The 23895-nt window shown below is 39.6% G+C and overlaps 2 protein-coding genes and 1 long non-coding RNA gene across 3 annotated transcripts in view; 1 reads left to right on the top strand and 2 right to left on the bottom strand.

Annotated features, from left to right (window-relative positions):
* The window catches only part of LOC308065882, a 22045-nt gene extending 7502 nt beyond the window's left edge, over positions 1 to 14543 (top strand). The window contains exons 2-3 of the long non-coding RNA XR_013928959.1: positions 4125 to 4171; positions 10340 to 14543. This is a non-coding gene — a long non-coding RNA (uncharacterized lncRNA). The remainder of the gene's footprint in view (positions 1 to 4124; positions 4172 to 10339) is intronic.
* NAV3 (neuron navigator 3) overlaps positions 1 to 23895 on the bottom strand; it is a 494512-nt gene that overhangs the window by 34746 nt on the left and 435871 nt on the right. The window lies entirely within an intron of this gene.
* Positions 12537 to 23895, bottom strand: part of LOC308065878 (uncharacterized protein) — a 27252-nt gene continuing 15893 nt past the window's right edge. The window contains exons 3-4 of the mRNA XM_080392498.1: positions 14750 to 14946; positions 12537 to 12673 (exon numbers count right to left, since the gene is read on the bottom strand). Coding sequence (XP_080248624.1) covers positions 12602 to 12673; positions 14750 to 14946 — 269 coding nt within the window. The 3' untranslated portion in view covers positions 12537 to 12601. The remainder of the gene's footprint in view (positions 12674 to 14749; positions 14947 to 23895) is intronic.

Here is a 23895-nt window from a genome sequence, read left to right as displayed (position 1 = left end):
GAGTAGAGCCTAACAAAATATCATAACAAGAAAAACAATCACTTTATTCATAATGTCTATATTACCTTCATAGTGCTTAGTTTAAGTGCTTCAACAACTTTTGTTATTACCTTCTCAATGTATTATAATCTCAATGTTCACTAGACCATTTTTGCCAACATATCAGTGGAAACACTGATACAACAGTTGTATCTATCATTAATAAATAGAACTATGAGTCTAAAGCAAAAAATCCTGGAATCAAGAAAATCAGAAAACATTAACGGAGACTTCCACCCTCTTTTGAAAGAAGCGTGACATAGGCATCATGATCTTCAGGGAACTAAAGGACTCCTACACAAAACAATATTTAAAAGCAGGGGAATTCAAAACCTGATGCTACTTACTAAATGTGAATGGTACGCAGAAAAGAGACAGACTTTAGAACAGAAGCATTGCAAAACCCAGAGCACCATGTCAGGTGAGATGGTTAGGTTTTAAACAAACCACTGGCTAGGCTTCTCCTTTTTCAGCCCTTTTCTCATACAGCAGAAAGTGACTGGAAGAAAACCTGAAAGCCAGGAAATAACTCCTTGAAAGATCAATAAGCAGACTGTAGAGGAAATTGCCAGTGGACCTAGTGTAGTAGATAGTATTACATAGTTGATGAACGAAGAAGGGGTTTAAGAAACTGTTGACTCCAGTGGGAGCTGGAAGAGTCCCTCAGCCTCCAAGTCACTGGTAAATTTGCCCCTGATGCTAGTGGTGGGGAGGAAAGTGAGGGGACCACATCAGGGGAATGGCTAGAGCAAAGAGCACCCTGAGCAGCACTTTGGGCCTTAGGTACCACAAAGAGGGTTGCTCTAGCCAAGACAAGAAGCTAGAATAAGTTATACAGGGACTCGGAGGTTAACAAGCTTACATCAGACCACATTAAGCCCCCTCTTCTGGGGAGAGGTGAGTTCAGTGCTATACCTTTATGGAAAGGTTAACCTTTATTTTCACTGCCAGGCCCTTCATGGCTACTACTACATAAAAAGGAAGCTAATGAGATAAACTAGCTAGATTGTTAGGGCTTTGCAGCCTGTTTGGCTGCACACAAGCTGTTTGACTGCTCTTTTGGTTAATGTCTTCTCAGATAGTACCATTGGCTGTCCTCTCACTGCCCGAAGTGCTCAACCTTTTTCTTCACTCAGACATTTTTGGTTGGGTTTTACCTTCCTGTGTTGCTCTAAAGTCTTAAAAACTAAGCCAATGTGTTTAGCTTCATTTTTAATTTGTCTCTTGCACCCACTCTGCAAAAGAAATGTTTTGAATAAGCTGTCGATCAGCTGATTCCCTTATCATAGGGCCACACACTCCTCCACTTTGATTTGTACACAACAGAATTGCAGATTTAGTGACTTATTTCTCTGCTAGAGTGCACAAAAATCAAGCAACTGCTTTGAAGTAGGTGCTACCATGAATGGTACATTTTACTGGAGTACAGAAGTTAGAACAGTTATTCAGATGACTAACGATTTGGTATCCAGCCAAAACAGTTTTCCACAACATCCACATCAGTACTTTGGCATGATGATCATTGGAATTACTTTCTTTCTCTTGCCAAACTCCTTTTATACTGTTACAAGATCATTAATAGAGGTCCTTCTGGGACTGGAGAGGCAATGAAATTCAAGTTAAAACTGAACCACAACCAGGACAGAAATCTACTGCTATGCTGAAGTAACATGGTCCAGAAACATAACTGAAAACTGCATACTGCAAAGTGATAAAGAAACAAAATTAGATAGCAAATTATTGGGGTTTGCTATGCCATTTTAATGAAGAAAAAAAAAATGAAGAATTAACCCAAATTAAACCTTGGCAGCTCTCCAAGGGCCAATAAATTTCCTGATGAGACAAGATGTAAATGGAGAGATGCATCAGAATTTCCTGAAAGAAATAGACATGTTTTCATTTGGCCTGCCTTCTAAATGAAATCTATTCATAATATCACACTGATGCTTTAAACATAAGCCTTGCCTTGAGGGAAGAACCACAACCTACAAATTGCTTCACAACAGCTCAAGCATGAAAAATACACAGGCTTCCTAATGAAAGGCTTCTTGGGAAATGAATCCTATCCAATATCCTTTCTTTGTAAACTCCAAAGGTTTCTTCTGTCTACAACAGCGTTCTTCTAGACTTTCTCTGCTTCTGTGCCTGCACTCCAATCATCTAAAGTATTGCCCTCAAAGTTCCCAGGCCCGACAATACGTTCGTTTATCATCATGCAAGAGTACTAGTTTGAATACCAGGAAGCATTTTACAAGGCAAGAACTGTTTCTTAACAAGATGTAGAACCAGCAGACAATAAATTAGACAAAAAATTTTGTAATTTGTCAATATTTATTTAGTTTAATCTATGCAATGTCTCTTCTACAATCCCTTCTGCATCTGAAGAAGGGATTGTCCATCCCTTCCCACTTTCCACATAGGAACACAGATTCTCAGTCTAAATAATAATGAACCAGAATAAGGATACAGCAACATTCAATGCAATGACTCTTTCAGAAAAAGATCAGCTTCTTGAAATTCCATCTCTCAGGCTGATGAGTAGCTAACTGTATGTAAAATTTTGGACATAACACTATCAATCTACCTTGGTTTCCTCAGTTACAGAAAACTCCAGACATAATTGCTACCTCTTATCAAATGATGCAGAGACTGTAAGCTAGTCAGGACTTCTATCTACTACCTAACAAATGCAGCCATTTAGTGTTAGATAAAGACCAGAGAGAAAGGAGCAGAATCCTAGCCTGTTCCCAATACAAATATCCTAATTGTTAAGTTGCAGACTAGACTGGCTTTTAATTGTTTATATCTTGATTCCTAAAATTGTTAAGCTTTGTTGAGAACAGCAAAATCCCAATATGGGTTTTAACATGGCAGGAAGATAACTGCTTTACCCCAGTACTCTGCAGTCTCTGTCCATACAAGAATGCACACAGCAATAGGAGCAAATTCCCTACACCTGCACTGCTTGCTACTTAGGACAAGCAGCTGGGGATGATCAGGATTTGGGCAGGGCACACGTGTTTCAGATTCCTAGGCAAAAGGGAACCCTTTTAGATCCATGCAGTATAACAGTACTTACTAAGCGTGTACATTCAACTGTGGCCTTTCAGGAATTATTCTGCTGTAGCTGAGATATCTACGCTTCAAAAAAAAAAAAAAGGTAAGTATTCCTTCTTTATTTGGTATGGTGCCTAAATGTTTCTAGAGAAACAGTGGATCTATGGAGGGTCCTACCTAGTTCTCTCTGGAAGTCCAGGCACGATGTGTGAGAGAAGAAGAAATAAATGGGCAGGAGAGGGAAGAAAGAGGCAAGAAACAGAACAGGTGATGATTGGAAAGGCTGTCTTGAGGGATATTAAAAAAAAAAATTCCTTCCCACATAGGGAATAGTCATGTTACTCTAGTGGAAACCAGCACAGAGCAAAGAGAATCGCCCCTGCAGACCATTTCTGCTCAGATGAGAAACTGGATCAGCAGAAGCCCTTCTTAATAAAAGCCAGCAGGAGGGAACAACCCAGAAAAAGGTTCATCCCATCCTCTCAAGTCCTGGCACTACTCTGTTTAAAGCAGAACAGTGCTTTCAAACAACAAATTATTGTAGATGGAGCTTTAGTTAGCTGAGAATAATTTTGATGTTGCCAACAAGATCTTTATGGGGAAGCCAGAGTACAGAACTAATATTTGAAATGCTCTCCCACCCTGACCCAGTGAGAGGATGTCCTTGTGCATGTCAGTTGTTTTTCCACACCTGATAGCTTAGAATTATAGATCTGCAGGAAGACAGTGACATTTGTCATCCAGCAAAGGCTTCATATTGAGCTTCCCACTAAAAAGAATGCAATGAAATGGTGACAAGTGAAAGGATCCAAACTCGGCACCTCCTCATGGTAATTTCAGTTTCATCTTTTTTGCCACAGGAGTGTGATTTCGGTCTTTTGGTTTCCCATCTTTACCTTTCTTTCCTTTGTTCCTGTATCTTGCTTTCTATTATATGACTGTGTGTACCTTGGAAGCTTAAATGATAGAAAACAGTACAGTGACTGCATCATTCTTCCCCTCACCCCTGTTTCTTTGCATGTTTACAGATGTCTGGAGCTTCCTCTTTCAAAAGTACTGCGTGACACAGAGCTCTGTAAGCATTTCCTGATTTATGTTATAAATAAGATGTTAATTATAATATTTATTTAAATTAAACCATTTGTATGCACATAGGGTACTTTCAAAACCATTTTGTTCACAAAATTGCTGCTATCATTTATTACTACATGAATATTAATTGTTTTAATTAAATTGCAGTAATATGAACGTTACAGACCATAAGGAATAACACACAATGCATTCATCAGTTAATTGCAAAGGGGGATGGAGGGAGCATCAAGACTGTGCTATAACCAGTGGGAAGACAGTTATTCAATGGGTTAAGGTCTATGTGTACCCGTCAGATATGTAAACACCTCATGCCTCCAACAGACCCTGTAAATTTAGGTTCAACTTGACAAATATACGCTCAGGAGTGTACATTATTGTATTAATATTTTCATAATTTAAAAGAAATAAATCAGAATTTCCAAACAAGCAGTGTTAAGGGCATGCAAATCCAGAACAAGGGGAAAAAACATCCCCATTCTAAGCAGGCCACAGCTCTATGAAGACAAAATGCCTAAAGTGGGACAAGCAGGCAGCTCTTGGCTGAGCTCAAAGCTCCCTGAAATTCCTGGGGAACAGTATTTTAAGCCTTGACATTTTAAACAGACGAGCATTTCCCTCAGCCCATCCTCTCTGCCTTTTCCCCAGTGCTCACATATCTTTTTAAATACCCATTACTTGGATGCTGTGGTCACACAGCATCAATTTCAAAGCTTTGCTTCCATGCACAGAACTAAGCAGCCACAGGAGCAAGGCTTTGAAGAAACAGAAGAGACAAGCAGCTGAGTTCACACAGCCTTGAAGCACTGAGCAGCAAGGAAGGACAAGGGAAGGGGAAACTCGAGGCTGACGTCAGAACCAGCATTATAGACCTCCCTTATAAAGGCCCTTGCTTTTCTTCAGAGGGTGAGATACAGGGCTGACCCTGGTCCAGTCCTGGGATCATTGGTCCAGTTGCACTTAGAGCTTGACAAGGCTTCTCTTCAGAGAGCAGGGAACTGATGATATCTGATCATCAGGACTGCCAGGATGCTTGGGGATGGGAGCACTTACCTGTGAGGAGCAGCTGAAGGAAGGCGGCTTCTTCAGCCTGGAGAAAAGGTGCCTTCAAGGGGACCCAATAGCACTCCCCTGGTACCTAAGAGGTGGTTACCAGGAAGATGGAACCAAACCCTTTATAGAGGTGTATGACGACAGCAAGACAACAATGGTCATACATTAAAATGGGAGTTTCTGACTTCAAATATAGGAAAATAAAAATCTCAATAAGGAAAACTAAACATTGGAACAAGTTACCCAGGTGTTGTGGAAAAAGCCTGGGCAACCTGCTGTGAATTCAGTGCTGGCCCCACTTCACCCAGGGAGTTTGACTAGGAGACCTCCAGCATCCTTTTCAGCCTGAATGAGCCTATGAGTCTGTGTGGCTTTCATGACTAGAGCTACACCAGAGGAATAAAGCCTCAGGGTGTGTGTTCTAATGCAAATTAGTCTTGCTCTGGAAAAGCCCTGAAGTCTCAAGAGCTAATTTATAACTTTCCACAGCATTGTGAAATAATATGTGTAAGATAAACTCAGGCTGTGTCTATTCTGTACATTATATGTGCTACTCTAGATAAGAACTTAGAAAGATAAAACCTTATCTTTAGTCAGTAATGATTTTATGGCAATATTTATTATTTCAGAGTTTTGCTGCAAGTCCTTGCTAAGACTTCTAGTTTTGCAAATCTAGCTATAGCTTTCTAACTCAGTCTTACCTTTACAAAACCCAAAATCAGTATTTCTTAATGGACAGAGTTATTTTAGATGCCACGATTCTGTGGAGATATGAGCTTTTCAGATCCAGGTTGAATAGAGCCACAAATTAATTTTATTCATATTTTGAATGACTATAATCCAGAAATAATTAAAGGTTTATTTTCAGCCAACCATGTCAGAATAGTCAGCCAACAAACCTGACTTTCAGCTTAAGGTCTCTGCTATGCCATACTGGGACTTCAAGGGGACTGAACATTTCCTATTATTGACACCTCATATGATGCCCTGCATAAACCGTATAAGGATTTGCTCTTTATTAATTATGGACAAAAATAAGGCCAGGACTTCTGTTCACATGTATCAGGAGTTTTGTTCTTGGTAATATTTGTTTGCTTTTGTTTCTACATGTAGTGACACTAAAATGTAACAAACAAAATCTTAAGAGGTGAGGAAGATATCACCATGGCTTATTTCCACTTTGTGACATATAGCACAAAAACGTATTTGAGAACAAAGTGGATCTGGAGCTATGGATCTTACACAAGTTCTGTGATGTGGACCCAATATGGCACCAAATACCCTGTGAAATGCACTTGTCTGCCTTCCTTCTTGTTCAGGACAATTGAATTCAAATGGGAAGAAATGCAGAAAACAGCCATTAGATCAATTAAGAAAAGGTAGGCTTTAGAGACTAGGAGCTCAGCTTTCAACGTGGAGTTGAGAGAAGACAGGATTTTTCTCTCTAAATATATTAGAGGTTGACAGCAGGAGGAGGGAAGACCTATTAAAGCCAATGAACGACACTAACATGAGAACAAATGGGTATGTGGTATGACTCAGTTTAGGCTGGGAGTTAGAGGAATATTTACAGGAATGGCCTTTCAGTATGAGTAATGAAGAGGCAAATAACTTGCGCAGCTTTAAGATAAAGCTTTATTAACTTTATGACACAATTTCTGGTGATGGCACGTATCCAGGAGTTCCCTTCAGCCTTATGAAATGTGTTAACAAGACATATCTACTCAGACAATGTTCCTCCTCCATGATTGCTATCTAAGGATAAATTTAGGATGGGGAGACATTCTCTTCCATGTGACTAGCAGAGCAATCTTGCATCTTAGATCAAGAGAGAACTTTGCATAATTTGTTCATGCCTCCTTTGCTTAGAACAGAACATCCTTTTACTTTAAAATCTTGGCTCCCCAGAAGATTATAGGAATTTTGTTACTGATCACAGTAAAAGACAACTGTATTTTTATGTTGCAAACCAGTATTTTATGGCTAATGATATGGCTGCTCAAAGTTAAATGAAGGCAAACACTGGAAAAGTCAACCTCCTAAATCACAGGAGTAATTGTCAGAGAAAAAAACATGAAAACCTCTCTATTCCTTGTTACTTCTTGCTTGCTTCTTACTAAGCTTCGGAGGAATGAAAAAAAAAAACAAACCCAAAACCAAAATGACCCATAAAGATAATAATCAGCAGTGCCTGGGGTAAAGGATATTTTATTCAAGGGAACAGCGTCCAGATACCTATAATTCTAAGATAATATGCAGTGATAACATTAAATAAAAAAAATGGTTTTGACACAAAACAACATACTCCTTAAAAGAAAAGCTGAAATTGCTGTTGCAAAATAAGTATGTGGCCAACCCCCCCCCACATCTCATAAAAGCATATTATAAACTAGTATGAAATCAGATTAATAAAAATTCGATGATGAAATGAAAGACTAACAAATTCTTAAAGAAAAGAACATCACACACAGGAATGAGGCTTAAAAAAAAAACACACGAAAAGCAGGACAAGTGAAAAAAGAGAGAATATATACAGGTTGTGAAGTAGCCAGCAACTGTGTACTGTGTATACTATGGTTGCAGCTGTAGTATAAAACCCCTTTGCACTCTCAGCATAATCTGTTTAAATTATGGATTTGCAACCCTAAGATTTCCTGTTGCCATGACAGCATGAAATAGTTGTTGCCCATCATTATGGATCATGTGCTTTAGGAATTTGATTATATTGCTGTAGTATGTAGGTTACTTGGAAAACACCTTGCTGCTTTTCAATTTATTTAATTTTTAGGGAGACAGGGCTTATGGATTCTTTCAAAAGGCACAATTATGAAGGGTGAAACATCAGAAATATAGCAGGTTCTGCTCTCAACAAAATTAATCTTTCTATGAGTACAAATACTGTACTGGATACCTAATTAACATAAACCATAGTGCTATAAAATTCTGCAAATCTACACCAGAGATCAGGCTTTGCTAATCTGGAATGATGGTTCTGTGACCAATGGAAACATGAAACATTTTCAGCACACATAACCCTTTCTATACCTGAATGCTATAGTACTAATAACTAAGTGCACTGCAATATTTAAGGTATCAATTATCCTTGGATATTATAATAATAATGGATATATAATGGATAATATAAATGAGCTTATGTTTGTATCAAGATATCCCCATGCTGTGAAAGTTCTTGGCTTTGTTTATTTTGGTGGGACTTTTTTTTTTTTTTTCCCCTTCCTGACTTACATGGTACAGCAGAGGGGAAGTAGGTGTGGGTCTTATTGAATTCCTTGCTGTTTGCAAAGGTTCAGTCTTCTAAGCCTCAAGCAGAGTAAACCAGAGGAGACAACACCTCTGGCAAGAAGATGGACAGACAGAATATCCTCTACTCACAGTTTTGGAGCAACTTCACACTTCTGATTGAACTCTTAAAATACTTTTATGATTAATAAAAACATAGGTGCTTTATTTTTGAACAGTACAAGCAAATACATCCTCAGTTTGCAGAGGATTACCATTAGGAGTGCTCACCCCCAGGCTGAAGCACAACAAAGGTCCCTGCAAGGTCTCCAAGGGCAGGTGGCCACTGGAACACTGCTGGGAGCAAAGAAGCCAGCTAGCTCTGACATGAGCATGTCTGCTTTTCTGCTGTTGCCTATAGCAGAATGATAGCAAAATACAGCAAAATTCCTTTGGTTTCCTTCCAGCCCATGCAGCATATAAAGTCATACCATCTTTCTGAGAGGCATCACAACAATGTAGTCTGTATCTCAGAAAACAAATTTTCATGATTAGCCGTTTGCCAAACAGGAAAATGAATATGAGGTTCTGTTAGGGTACCATCAGTGGGATAATGAACTTGGGCAAATACATCACGATCTTGTGTCACAGCATCAGCTAACAGGATTAATGGGCTGATTTTATCCCCTTTGGTCTTATTTCAAGCTCCTACGTGTGATTATTGTAAATAGCTTAGTGTTTTTTTAAGCAGAGTGAAACAGGTATATTTGTGTACCCATAAGCCTCGGTCTCTCTGTCAGATAAGGTATGGACAAGCTCTTTTTCGGGCAACACAGATTTTTCTGTATTGAAGAGGAGCAGTGGAGAAGAAAACATGAGCAACGTTTGCTTCTTAATTTTTTCTATCATTAAACATGGCATATAACTGAAAAGATAAAAAACATGATAATGAGTTTGGAAAATGCAAGAAATTATCTTTAAATTTGAGGTGAATTGCTGAGTTAATGTGAAGAACTGAGCTGTGTATATGTTTATTTATATATATATATATATAGATGTATATTTATGGCATCCAACTGCCTCTGCTAAAGATTATCAAATATATTTATGATGTGTGAAAAGCAAAGTTAAGCCTCACAGTAAAACACAGCTAAAGGTATACTACTAAACTGAAATATTCAGGAATATGCAGAAATTCAGTTGGTTACATTAATAAACTGTTATAATACTTCCTTGCACTATTTTGGCCTGTAACAATTAGCACTGTCCCCAGCAATTCCCAAGCCTGGCTTGGATGCTGTATGCTCCAGGGAACGCTCCCACAGGCAGCAGGCTCACAGACATTTCATGTCCCAGGTCTGGGCACAGGGCATGCTGTGCCAGTGCCTCTGGGCCCATGAATGTTCCTGGGCACATTTAGTTGACCCATATATGGAGTCTACAACATCTGACACACACGTGGCGCGGCAGGGATGATAAATAATGATGTTGTTGTGAGAGCAAACAAGCAGCTTGCCTCAAAAGCATTTACTGGCTTATATCAAGTGCTAAGCTCTAGTGTTATTTGATAGAATTTGGATGACTTAAAGGTGACTATATTCCTAAATGTCTCTGCGTATGGGTTTACAGTTTCTTATATGTACCTTTTTTATAGTTTATTATATCTGCCTCCCTGTAAAGGGCCCTTTATTTTACCACCATCTGCTGCATGATCACACCCTGCATTCTTGTGAGCGCAGCCAGTGACACGATAACAATCCAATGATATAAAAGAAACCAAACAGTAGTAAAAGCCAATTCTTTCAATGGTTTTAAGCAGCATTAACAACATTAAACTGTTCCACTTCCCAACAATTTCCAGGAGCTGTATGCACATTGCTGTGTAAGTAAAACACCTTTCGACAGGCCGCCTTTGTTCAGCCATCAAAATTCAAATGTCAGCGATCGCCCTGTCAACCAGAAGAAGCCATATCTTGAAGCCAGATGCAACATTAACCCCACCTCTGTGGGTATTTGGAATTTCCTACCCCACTTTCTTGAGAATCGGTATGTATCTGCAAGTTTACAAGCACATAAATATGCTTAAAAGTGGGCAGGGTTGGGTTTTTTTTGGGGGGAGGGGTTGGTAGAGGGATTTGTATGCTTTGTTAAACCAGAGTCTACTTTATTTCAGCATTTTCCTTCCCTTTTCTCAACAGAGCTGCTCTGTGAACAATCCTGTGAAGCTTGTATGAAGCAGAGCTGCAAGAAGTTGCAGAAGGAGGTAGGGAGCCTCTGCAGCTATGTGAAGAGCCCAGGGCTTTGTCACAGATGATTAGGACAAAGTATAAAAGCTGCTGATTGCAGAATGGGTCACCTTAGTTGTCTAGATCGAGGGAAACTGAGTCAAGGCTCTTTGGCCAGGCTTCCCTGTGGACTGGCAGCAGCAGCCTATCTCCTCTAGAAACCTCATTTAGCTGCTGGTGGTCAGCTGGAAAGCATCCCAGAAAACTCCTTGTTATATAGTGATTAATATCTAGCAAATCACTGTTTTTCCTGATCTGAGCCTGGACTGGGCTGGCTAACGAGGCATTGAAACAGATGAGTACATAACTGCCTGAGAAAAGTAGCCTCCTTCCTAACAAGCTGACTCTGAATGCACCTGCCTCTTCTACCTTTCATTAAACTTGCCAGTTTACTAATGTTCAAAAAGCTGCATTTTCTCTTCCTCAGTTAACTATTTCATTTCAGGATGTTAGCCCAACTGTAATCTTGTGGTCCAGTTTTGCATACTGTAGTAACATGGGATTTATTTTGCTTTAACAAGTCCCTCTGTGTTACGCTTGAAGCAAATACATTTCTTAGCTTTCCCAGAACCCATAATAGAGATTCCTATAAACATGACAGGACTTGCTGACAGAGAAAGCTATTCGGAGGACATGCTCAGAGCAAATGCATGCAGCAAAACATCTAACACATCCAAAAGGAATTACAACACAGAGGGCACCTCAGCATGTTTATCCTTTCATGGAGTGCTAGTAATTTGGGTTTTCTTACTTCAGTAGTCTAACAGTTCTTTGCAAGTGTGCAAGGACAAGCCAGATTTCTATTATGTGGCATATATAATTCACATGAAATGTAAAAAAAAAAAAAAATATCAGACATAGCCTTTTCCAAAATTCTTTATTTCAATAATTTGTCTGAGCCTATGTATGAGTCTACCAGAAAATTCAACTTACAGACATAGAAGGTGGTATTTATATTTAAAGTATAATATGCAGGCCAGTCATGCTTATTTGACCATAAACACATTTTTACTTTCATGACTGGAACAAGCTGATGAAGGAAGTTTTACATACTTTATTAGCAATTACCCTGGACACATAGTACTAGTATGCACCAGAGCAAGCAGTCTCCAAGAATACAATGGAATTCAACAACCTGAAATGAAGTATGACAGAACAAGCCTGGCTCTCCGAGGTGGTGGAGCTAGCAGGAAAATATGTCTATAAGCCACTTCTGGGTTATGAAGACCAAGAATGTCTATGAACAGGAATGCGTCACCCCCACTCTCCAAAGAACCAAGCCTTAGGTACCACCCCAGAGTGCTTGTTTAATTAGAACAGCCAAAGAAAGGCAGAAGGAGAGCTTGGGATTTGGCCTACAATTTGTAGACTTATCCTCATAGCTCAGAGATATCTCTTAGCTCTATAGCTTTCACAATGGAAGATGAAATAAAAAAGCCATTCAGTCAGGAGATTCTGTACATTTTCCAGTGAGATTCAAAACACTGAAGTCTCTTCAGATTCTGCAATCTCTGTATAAAATGTAGGAATTGAGTTTCTCAGTCTTGCTGTGTAGTCATGATTCTGCTTTTTTTCCTGCCTAGAGTCTTATAAATTCATCCTTGTAATGAGCTCCCCAGACTCATCCTATTTATTACAATACTTACAAATCAGAAAACCACCTTTAGAACACTTTCTTTTGGTAGATGCCAACCATTTCAGTAGCATCTGTCTACTAGCAAACAAGGATGAAAACATGCAGTCTATGGTGGAGCCTGGGTGTTTTCGGCAGAATTTTAAAGGAATGTTTTCCTGTCCCATCCCAGTATTGATGCCAATCCTACACTTAAAGAAATAGGTCAGCAAGAGCTGCATTGCCTGGGGTCCTTATTATCCTTCTGCTGCAGTGAAATGGAAGCTGTCTTCAAACGCTGAAAAAGAAGATAGAAAATTCTGTTCAAATAGATCTAAATTTAAAAGCTAACATTACAGATCTTGGTACAGCACAGAAAAGAAGCTGACTTGCAGCTGACCTCTCTCAGTCCCAGGCACCCTCTTACTCCAGGGTTTTGGTATCCATGTCAGTACAGACCATCACAGATAAACACAAGGATAGGCAGAGAAATTTGAAGAAGTTTTCAAGGAGTTCAAACAACTGGCCTGTTTTCTAGGGAACAGCAGCAGTCTGGTGCATACAGGTACTGTTTTGCATTACTGTGCTCTGGGCTTTTCTGTCTGTCTGTAAGTTTTGACTCTTAATGGGATTTCCCCCCCCATGAATAGCACTGGTGTAAATTCAGGGGCAAAGAGTTGAGCTGCCGAGCAGAGAGGATCAGAGAGCATGCTGGTTTCTCAAATATATGACAGTCAGACATGAGACAAAGGGTTCTTACAAAGGTCTCAGGCAAGACAGAGGCAGGTAAGGAGTAATTCTGCTGGGGCACTGTCCTGAGCATGAGAAGATGGAAGAAGAGATAGATGTTACCACTATCAGGAGCAGAGAGAGGCAGCCAACAGCAACCAGTTTGCTACCTCCTGAGTGGTCCAGTGGCACACAGCAGCAGGCCTGAAGGGTGTTAATCAAAGGACATGGTTGTGACATTGAGAGGAGCTCACTCTGAGGGCTCATAAAACTGACTAAGCTTCTGGAGCACAAACCTAGACATCTGCTGCCCATTCAAATTCCACACTGCTGCGTAAATTGCAGAGGTATACAGTTAAGACTGAGAAAGTAAAAGTAAAATCAAAATTGCTCAAGTCTTAAGGTCCAAAATAAATGCAATATATTTTAGTTTATACTTTAGCATACTTTTGCCTGCTTTGGCATTAAAGTAATGAATTCTTGTCACTGGATATTTTGTTGGACTCGGTAACAGGCTACTTCTTTCACTTCACTGGCAGAGCCAGTGCTGGACTGAGTTTATAAAGTCAGACATCTGCATGCCTGGCTATTAAATCTACAGGGTCTTATTCCTAACTATACCCCAGAAAAGCATGACAGAATGACCTATAAAAACAAACAAAGAAATTATAGCCATTCTTGTAAAGGCTAGGGAGGAAAAATACACCCCAAAAAACCCCCAACACGGAAAAGGCAAAGCGACTTTCCCTTGGAGATAATCTTAATCTGTCTATACAGGAAAACTCAGTGGTATGGTTCTGCAGTTTCACATTTCACCTAAACACAGAAAAGGAGCGAGCTTATTTCTCAGCTCTTATGTGAGCTAAACTCTCAACTAGACTGCAAAGCTTATAGTACAGAGCTACAAACAGAAAGAACTGTTTGTCTGCTGGAGTGGTGCCAGATTCAGCCTCTGGTGTCCTGCATGTTTTCCCACATTTCTCTCGGCCATTGCAGAATCCATCTGAGAGTAGAGTGCTGAGGCTCTAAGCAATAGTCTCCAGAACCCATTTCTGAATGGGGTATGGAAATAGTGCTTTCTCAAAAAGATGGCATTTCTGTCACTCCTGTGTCACATCTAGTAGAACAATGCTTTCATTGATTTATAGCAACAAAGCGACTGCTTTTTCAGAGCATGACATTTACTATTATCTCTTTGCAAAGCACAACAATCTCAGGGCAAGGGAAAGAAGACTTGGATATTGATTAAAACAAACTTGATTCATTAAAAATACTGCTGACATTTCCACTGATCTGTGGTACTCTTTTCCTTCACATTAAACAATGTAGTCATTTAAAGCTTTTAAGGTCACGGTTCTACAAACACGCTGTGTTTAAGGTACATGCCATTTACCCATTCCTTAGCCTAAAGAAGAAAAAAAAAAAAAAAAAAAAAGGAAGGGAAGAAAAAAAAAAAGAAAAAAGGGAAGAGGAATCAAGTAAGGGTTGGGTGCCACAGCTTGCGTTGCTTCCCCTGCTCCAGAGCTGAGCTTCCCTCTGAAGGAGAAGGAGAAAAAGATTTACCAGTTAGACACATGTAACTACTTCACACACAGACTCCTTCATTAAGTAAAGTAATGGCAAGACTTCACACTGTTAGGACTACCTTTTTATTCATCCCTGATGTCACTTTAAAATCACCATTACAGAAGAAGGTCCAGCAAAGCGCAGCCAGCACCCGCACGCTCTGGAACAAAACCTTTAAGGCAGAGCTCCTGCGAGTCCAGCTCCTAGCACCCACCAGCAGCCTCATCTGCCAGCAGTTCAGCTCTCCAGCAGCATATGACTGTACCCTGTTCCCTGCTGAAAGTAAGATTTAAGATTTTTATGATTTAACAGTACAGTTCCTACAGTTTTGGTACACAGCGTGGAACTGTTTAATTCACTCTTTGTTTTACAATTAAAGTGGGAGAACATATTTCTACAGCATTTCCAATATCCAGTAGCGTTACTGCCTCAAGAAATGTTACTAACAGCCCAAATGTGGCAACGTTTGCCAGGAACATCACTCAGTGCTCTGAAATGCCAAGCCTGTATCAATTGTTTGACTTCAGTTCTAAGGGATGGCATTCTCTCCCCGGAGGAAGGCAAATTTCTCCATTAGGCTGTGGTCCTGGAGAGTGAGAGAAACCAGTCTCTCACTAGGGAAGCTGCCTCATAGCTCACAATCCTGTCACAAAAGGCTGAAAGGCAGGTATATGCTTGCAACTATCTAAAGGAAACATAATCTCTGGAAATTTTTGGCTCTGGAAAAATCAATAGTTAAGCATTCAGTTGACTGTGGAAGAATGTTGTCATTTTATCAGCCCAAGACTTTTTCTCAACATATTTTTTTATATAGGCTTTTCTTTCATGTAGGCTTTTCTGTTTGCATCACTGAGACAAGTGACTTAGTCTCAATGCATATACCTGCAATTGTGTTGGAATTTGTCCCTGAGCCTTCTTCTGACTTCTTGGGGACAACTGGATATTCTAAAGCCTTTTTGAAGGTCAGGGAAAAGTTATGGTAATCCCCTGCTTTTTCATTTGTCTGTTTATTGACTAATGTAAATATCCTGAATACTGAGACAAAATGGTCTCAAAGAGGCCCTAACGAGGTGAGAATGAAGTAAGTCTCCTGTCTTGATCATTCTCCAAACAAGAGGGCAGATTCTAATTTCCTCTTAAGCCTTTGCTAAATAATAAAACATGAAAGACCAGGAGCATTATTTTTACACTGTGAGAGGCTGATAAAAGGCTAGAATCAGAAACAAAAGAGAAAATCTAACCAAGATAGAATTTGCTTTCATGACACAGAATGATGTTTGCCTTTTGGTAAGTGCATGTGATCTTTGTTTGCTTGTTGATCAGACCCCCATGTGCCCAGGTGTGTATTTTGGAAGCAGAAGCAGTGCAGCTCACCAGTCACTAGGCTTTAACATGCAGTCCAGGATATTTCTGAGTATATGCATGGCTCGTCTCACAAACGCCTGATGAATTTGCACTGTGTAAACTCCTGTGAGCAATTTCAGAATTTATAGCATCTATATGGGAGTTGAATTGCTGCACAAAAAGTTTGGTAGACAAAACGGTCTACCTTTCCATGCAGAAAGCACACTTTGAAGCAGTCATCCACAAGCTGATATCTGAGAAGCACATTGACACTGAAGAAAATAGCACAGAACTTTTGAGGGCACGATTTCTTATTATCGTTTTTTAAAAGCATCCAGTAATTACTCTATTCCTGGTTATTCCAACAATAAAGTCTGCCCTAACATCACTCAGCAATGATTTTTGTTATAATTACACCATTGCAGACAAAGAATACGGCATGTTAATGAGCATGGTTACCATCCAAGCATGAATTCAAAGCGTTTATGTCCACACAGATTTGATAATACCAATGTGGCATATTTGAACGATCTAGAAAATAAACAAATAAATAAATGGAAAATTATCTGTCTTGGTGAATTACTTCTGAAATAGAGATTTGATCCTCCTGGGGGCATTTTAGACTGCCTGCAAGAATACAAGAAATACAAAAGATATTTCCAACTGCATTACAGTTGAAACTGGGAATGGATTTGGAATGACTTTGGAAATTTCAGAGTACTCAGGGTAATTCTTTATAAAGAGGAACTGCAAGACTTCTCTTAGCATACTTTACCAAGTCTATTCCCAGCCAGACTTCCTTTTCCCATTTTATATGCAGATTAGGACCTACTGCTGTCAGGTACTACTGCTAGATCAAATGTGAGGTGGAGTTGTACCACAATTCCCAGAAGACAGAATTTTTTTCCTTCCTTTAAGAAGAAAAAATTATCCACTCTAAGGAAACTCAAGATCTAGCCATTTGATTTTAGGATTGTATGGAATTTTGTTTTACATTTATCTCTCTCCTATGGTATGATATTGTAAAATGCCTTCATTATATATGAGTTTGCTGATATTTCTAGAGAGATCCTTAGAGACAGAGCAAACCTCAGTGAAAAGAAAAGCTACTGAACAGAAATGTAAATGGAATATTGGCCTATTGCTAGAGAAATAAGTCACATTTTTAAATGCTTAAACAAATAGCTGTATAGTCATAGTAAATTTCTAGAAGAGAACATCTTGCATATCTTGAAGCAGGACAATCAATTTCAATCAAGAAGAATGTATAGCCTTACATTCCTAAAAATATCTAAGAGGGAAACAAACCTCCTTCTGCAGAGATCAAGAAAGGAATTGGTTTAGTTTCTGAAGCTTTTTCAAGCTGGAAATGTTTGACTACTGAATTCTGCAGCATCAGATAAGTGTTGATTTACAGGCAAAGTAAAATAAAAAAACAAAAAAACCAAAAACCCACAATAAAAATTTGCTCTTGCAGGAATTCCAGTTATGAAGATATCTGTCTGGGTGTTTCAGTTATTTATGCACAAACAACATCCTTCCTTCAATTTCTTGCTGCCATGCATCTCCAGCTGTGTCAAAACTACAAATCAAGATGCTTGCTCTTCAGCCAAGAAACCTGCCTTTCCTCTGAATCACTAACCTCAGTAGATGCTATACCCTGGTAAATACAAATTCCATAAAGAACTGCCTGCTACCACAGGTACTGATAAGAGGAGTAGTCTTTTATATACAAACCCATTAAAAATCTGTAATAACAGAAAAGACACAAAGATTTTGCAGATCTGAATTTTGTAAATAACATAGCTAGTTTATTGCCAGTATGTTGTCTCCTGAAACACAGTTCAGTTTTGGATGTGTTGCTGTAAGAAGGTAATCTACCTGCAAACTGGGCTGGGGTAACTTTGTAAAGGAAGGCCAGTGTGGACTCTTGAAAATGTCAGAGTACAGCACAAGTTTGGATAGACCATGTTGGTCGTGACTGCTAGTGGAGATGAAAAATCATGGAGATACAGTTAGTTCAATTAGCTCACTCATGCTTCTTTGCCACCTTAAAACTACTTTTACCTTAGTGTTTTCATATAGTAGATACCATGTTTTCTTTGCAACCTTCTGGTTCATCAGATAGATAACAGTAAATAGAGTCTGCGATGATAATTCTTATACTTGCTTATTATCTTACTTCTTTCAGAACATTGCTGGACTAGGTAGTAACCTCTTAAGCCCAAGGCCTCAATAATTTTGCTAGTAGAAATATGCAGAGTAGAAGTCTGCGAGGTTAATGATGAGAAAAATGGCTAGCAGGAAGGATGACTATGTGAATATGCTGGTTATTGAAATGAATAATGGAAATAGGAGGTGGCATCAGTGAAAATGAGAAGAGATTCTGGACAAATCTTCCTGAATGTTAAACTGAAGTTAATTACTTACAGTCTAATTTTGCCCTGCCCCCTCAGTGAGCTTTAAGAAACCAAGCAATCTGGCAAATGTGATGTCCTATGCATCTCTTCATTATTATACTGTTTTTAAAGGTATGCTATTTGCATTCACTAAAACCATGGAGCACTATGTATCTCATGGCAGAAGGAGCGACTACATTTTAGTGACATACCAGTCATGTCTTTGAGGTTATGATGGCTTTAGACTGGCTGCTGTCAATTCATTGGTGCCTGTCAAAAGGGCAAAGGATCAACTGGTGCACCATAATGGTGGGAGGACTTTGCTCTGCAGGTCATTATCCAAGCAATTAGTCTTGGCTTCCTTGATGCTGTGAGAGAGGCTGATCTTTTAACTCCCATTTGCCCAGGCCAAACAATTCACACAAAGCCTGTGATAAAGCATTCAAAAAAACAGGAAAAAAGGCAAGTGGGTAATACAAACACAATTAGTATGCAGTGCTCTGAAATTTAAATTCTGTTCAGCCTAGCCTTGCTGGAAGAGCAAATAACAGAGGTGCTATCATTGCTACTGATCAGCTTAATACACCCAGGAATTGTGCAGATAGAAATAAGAGTCTATTTTTCATGCCTATCTAGACCTTTTCATGTCCTCCCTGTTCTTTTGTTTCCCTCAGTTGCTGTTTCTTATCTCTGTAGTTTTAGGTCCTCTGCTTCAGGGACTCTCTTTTATGGCAAACCCCTCCAGTACAGTGGGGTCCTGATCTAGCTGAGGTTGTAAGAGCTAATGTGGTGCAAATAGGCAATAAGGCACTGTCTTTTATTAGTGGCAAATAATAAAACTACATTATGCATGAGACACTTCCCCGTTTTAACATCTTCCACCAACTTTTACTAATAAGCAAAATTAATGCCACTGAACAAAGACAGGAAGAATAAAATATTAACTAATGGACTAAGGAATAACAGAGAAAGCAAAAGTTTAAAATGATAAAAAGGTTGCTCCCACTACAACAAATGACTTATAGCTCCTTAATGTCAGTCTTAAATAGAGTAGGATCCATTTACAGTGAACTTTGAAGATTCAGTGAGACCTCATAGACCTTATCCGCAGGTTGTGTGGATTTGTGAAGCTCAGTGGTGGTCAATGAAATTACAGCAATTTGCACACAGAAGGATCTGGCTCTCTCATGACTATTATCTCTTAGGAGGCAGCATCAATTAAAACTTCATACAACTATCATCCATGTAATCTTTCCAAGGACTTACATAGAACACCTCTACAAATATATTACAGGGAACATAATAAAACATTAACTTTTTTGCTGTTCTAGGGGAAAAATGCTGCATTGTGCTTTTTTCTAAATGTGGGACTCTGGTAGGGGTGGTGAATAAGTTAAGTCAAAGAATATGAATTAGAATACCATTAGTCACTCAGGATATTAGAAGAGATTACTTTAAAAATAAGAGGAATGACCTTGAGGAAGATGTTCCCAGGATCTGTGCCATGAGTGTGCAGAACCCCTAATCCATGTGGAAGGGGCATTCCTGTAGGTACAGTGAACTTACAGGTGAAATTACAAACAGGTCTCACTACCTAAAACTCTTCCAAATAAGCTGTTATAGCAAAAGAGGAATATCTGCCCCTAAGTAGTGGCTTGGTTAAAGAGTCCCTGGTCTGAAAAAAAAATATGCCTCCAGCAGTCCCTGCTGCCTCCCTGCCAAACAGATTTGGCTTCTCCCTGGTTCAGGGCAGGCTGTGCCATTTTCCCAGTCAGCTGCTTCCACCTGCAGAAGCAGGAAGCTGGTACAGTTGCCTTTGTCATAAAAATAGGATACAAAACCCAAAATCAGACAAGGGATAAAAGAAGCCAGTCTCTCAAATAAGAGCACCGGTGGCAATGCCAAGGACAGCCCATAGTGCTGAAACTGCCAGATCCTCCTCCACACAAGTACAACTCCTTAAAGCTCTTCAGTATGGGATAAACTGTGAGCTCATGTGGTTCTGCATGAGACAGCTATAAGGTTCCTCTCCCTTCTTGTCTGCAAGAGAGGTCGAGAGAAAGAGATGGTCAGGAGAAACCTAATAAAGGAAGAGTGAGGTAGAGGGAAAACCAAGAACTGTCAGACAGGAAAAGAAGAGATCATCTGAGAATGCAGAGAGAAAAAATATGGGCACCATAAAGCCGGAGGGAAAGGATTTATTATTAAGAAATTACTAGTATGTCAAACAATAACATAAAATAAATATTAATTAGATGTACACTGACCATTTATACTGGTGCAGTCTGTCTCCTGGTGAGGTTTATCACATGTCCCTGTGATACCAGCGATGCCAGAAGTTTAATGTATAACCTTAGTATAGGTATAACCTTAGGTTTAATGTATAACCTTAGTATATGTACAACTTTAGTATAATTATTCAATTGTAATCAAGACGTCCTTGTACTAGTGTAGTTGTTAAAACTGGGATCAAGAAGCCCTGGTATTGTATGGACAAGGTTTATGATCCAACTTGAAAGGAACACCTGGGATGAAAAAGAACATGTAACTGAATCTTATGGAAACCTAGCAGGTTTTGCCAAGAGAACATCGTAAGAAGACTAAGATGAACAGGTCATGAAGTATCTAGAAATGGATTTGGGTTGGTGGTTGCAAAACCAGCCCTTCGACTCAATTCAGAAGACTACGCATGTGCAAAAGAAGGAGGGACTAATGTAAATCAGTCTTGGGAAGACAATAGAATATGTATGGAATTCGAGGAAATTTAATGCATATGTATGATTATACAGAATATAAGGGACAAGTATTCGAGGGCAAGGTGAGCCCATTGGGAGGAGATATCCCCGTGCTCCCAGCACTGTAATAAGGAATGCTTGCTTTCTAAAATTCAAAACAAGTCTTAGAAAGTTTCTTCAACTGATCTTTTGGTAACACCTGCTGTGGAGTTTTCTCTGGCTCATTGTTCCAAGTGAGATTCATCTCCCCCTGACTTAGATTTTTCACTTTCAGGCATCTGAGTTACTCATCCCAAGTTCCCTTTATAGTCAAGAAAGAAAAATAGATGCCTCCAAAGAGCAATTCATTTGACCTACATTAGATGTCTTTCTTCAGATGAGATGAATTGCTCTCTAGAACAACCAGTTTCTATAAAAGGAGCCAACAGTAGCTAGCTTGATGTTAAATATGAGAACTTTAATGACCTATCATTGGAAGAAAGTTACTTTGGCTGGTTTTCTACACTCAGATGAAGCAAATGGCTTCAATTTTCAGAAAAATATACTCAAAGATGAAGGTGAGGTCCTTTGCCCTATTAAATCCCTAAGTCTTTATTCTAAAAACCTCGTTAAGAAGCCACTGACCGTGATCTACCTCATGTCGTTTTATAAAAAGGGATCTTAGGTGACCTTATGTAACCAGACAAGAGAAGATAAGGCTGGCATGCATGATATGAGGACTTAGGATTTGACCTTGAGCCAAGAGGACAAAACTTTCAGGTATACCCTGGCCAGCTGAATCCTGACTGTGGTCCCAGTGCTTTGCTGCAGTGAAGGAAATGCTGCCCTAAAGCACTTTCAGGGATGGATCAGGAACCTTAATAATACCTGGCACTCTCTGTATCCTGTCAGGGTACTGAGCTACTGTACCAGACTTTGTCATAACTGCAAAAAGTGCCAAATTTGCCTCACCATGTGGCCTTCTAAATGGTTCTGCTGAGCAAACTAAGCACTGCTTGCATTTAAACAAGCTTGTTGGCAAATCAGTAGAGATTTACTTTGGCATTTGGACCAGCTGATTGAAATAGTCTTACAAGAGATACAGGACTGCCCCTTTCCACTGTGTCATGGAGTTATTAGGAGGCTGTTTCAAAGAGCTGCAACTTGTTTTGTTTAATTTCACGTCTCAGCTTGGCAAACACACTGTACGGCCTGTCCTTCTCCACGCTACATGCTTCCTATAAAACCAGAGTCTGGGGAAAGAAGGTAGATGTGCTCCTCCATCACTATAATAAGTAGTAGCAGAGCAGTGAGAAGAAGAAAAAAACCCAACAATTTAGTTCCTTACTTGCTTTCATAGTCCCCTAGTCTAGAAGAAGACTACTTCACTGTTTCTTCCTTTCCCTGCATTTTTAATAGAGAAAGCCCATCTTAATAAGTATAAAAAATTTATGAACCCTTCTCTTCCAGAAGAAAATAAATACATCTCTAGCACAACCACTTGTGCTAGATACTAGAAAACAGACATCTCACCAGCAAAACTGATATCTAAGTCCCAATAGTATGCACAGCAGTAAAGACAGAATGCTAGAAGTTTCCTATTATTTTGTCTGTAACCCGTATAAAATGGACAAACTCCCTGCCCTAATAAGCACCAGACAATCTCCAGAAGCTGTGTAGCATTATCATTTGGCTGGAATACAGCAATTATCTAACAAAGTGGCTGCCAACACAGGAGAAAAGAAAACGCTCTTGAAAACCTGTTATTTGCTGTAGGAGTCAGGAGCTTCTATTTTAATACACATCTTTCTTTAAAGACTTCCAACTATATTTCCCCACCCCATGCACATTAAGATTTCCTTTACTTACCTTCAGCACATATATTTATATCTACTGGAGATGGATAGTAGCTGCAGCCTTACAGTGGTGACAAAGGCAATTACAGTCTTAACCACAGAGCGCAAGATCTCATTTAGCCCATAATGCACCCCCAGAGCCTGGGACTGAAACTCCAGGCCTCTGGGTCTGCAACGACTGCCGAGCGCCAGTATCTGCAGATTACGTGAGCCATGCCGGATTTGGATACAAGCAGCAGGGTCTGGGAAGAGCAGGGGCAGCACAAGGAGTGGCCACAGCACCTGGGAGCCAGAGCCCTGCTCTGGCTGTAGCGCACCAGCCTGGACTCCTGGCACAGGCGTACCGCAGACACCCTGACTTCAGTGGCCAAATACCAATTAGAAACAGCAAAGCAGGCTCCGATTCCCCAAATCCCCACTGGTTTTGTCTCTGTTCTAGTGTTTGGCGTACCTTTTGGCCAGCTATACTTTCTGTAAGCTCAGACAGAATTGCAGGGATATTTGAGTTTAGAAAATAATAGATACATTCGACTGAACCATGCATTCCACAAGCTCCTTACACAGAATTTATGAGTCGTCTTATTCCATCTATTTTTGCTTACCTGACAAAAAATTAATTTTATAAAAATAAAAGTTCTCACATCACCTACAAAATGTTTATTTCAGCTTTTTTTTGTAAAATACTTTCTGTTCAAATTGCAGAAGAATTTTCCCTTTTAACTAAGCATCAGAAGACTAATGTTAGGCAGACTGAAAGTTAGAAACTGTTGGAAATATTGCAGTCTGCCTGCAGAAAACAGTTTTTTCATAATAACCTCTAATATGGAGATGCACTGTGCACAGACTACAGTTCCCAACATTCAGCTTCACATCTTGCAGACTGCCTTCTGCTCTGCAGCACTGTGAAGCACT

The sequence above is a fragment of the Falco punctatus genome, assembly GCF_963210335.1.
Source record: "Falco punctatus genome assembly, chromosome: 6".
In the NCBI taxonomy this organism is placed as follows: domain Eukaryota; kingdom Metazoa; phylum Chordata; class Aves; order Falconiformes; family Falconidae; genus Falco; species Falco punctatus.
Note: the sequence above shows the minus strand (reverse complement) of the source record. Positions and strands in the feature narration are given on the sequence as shown.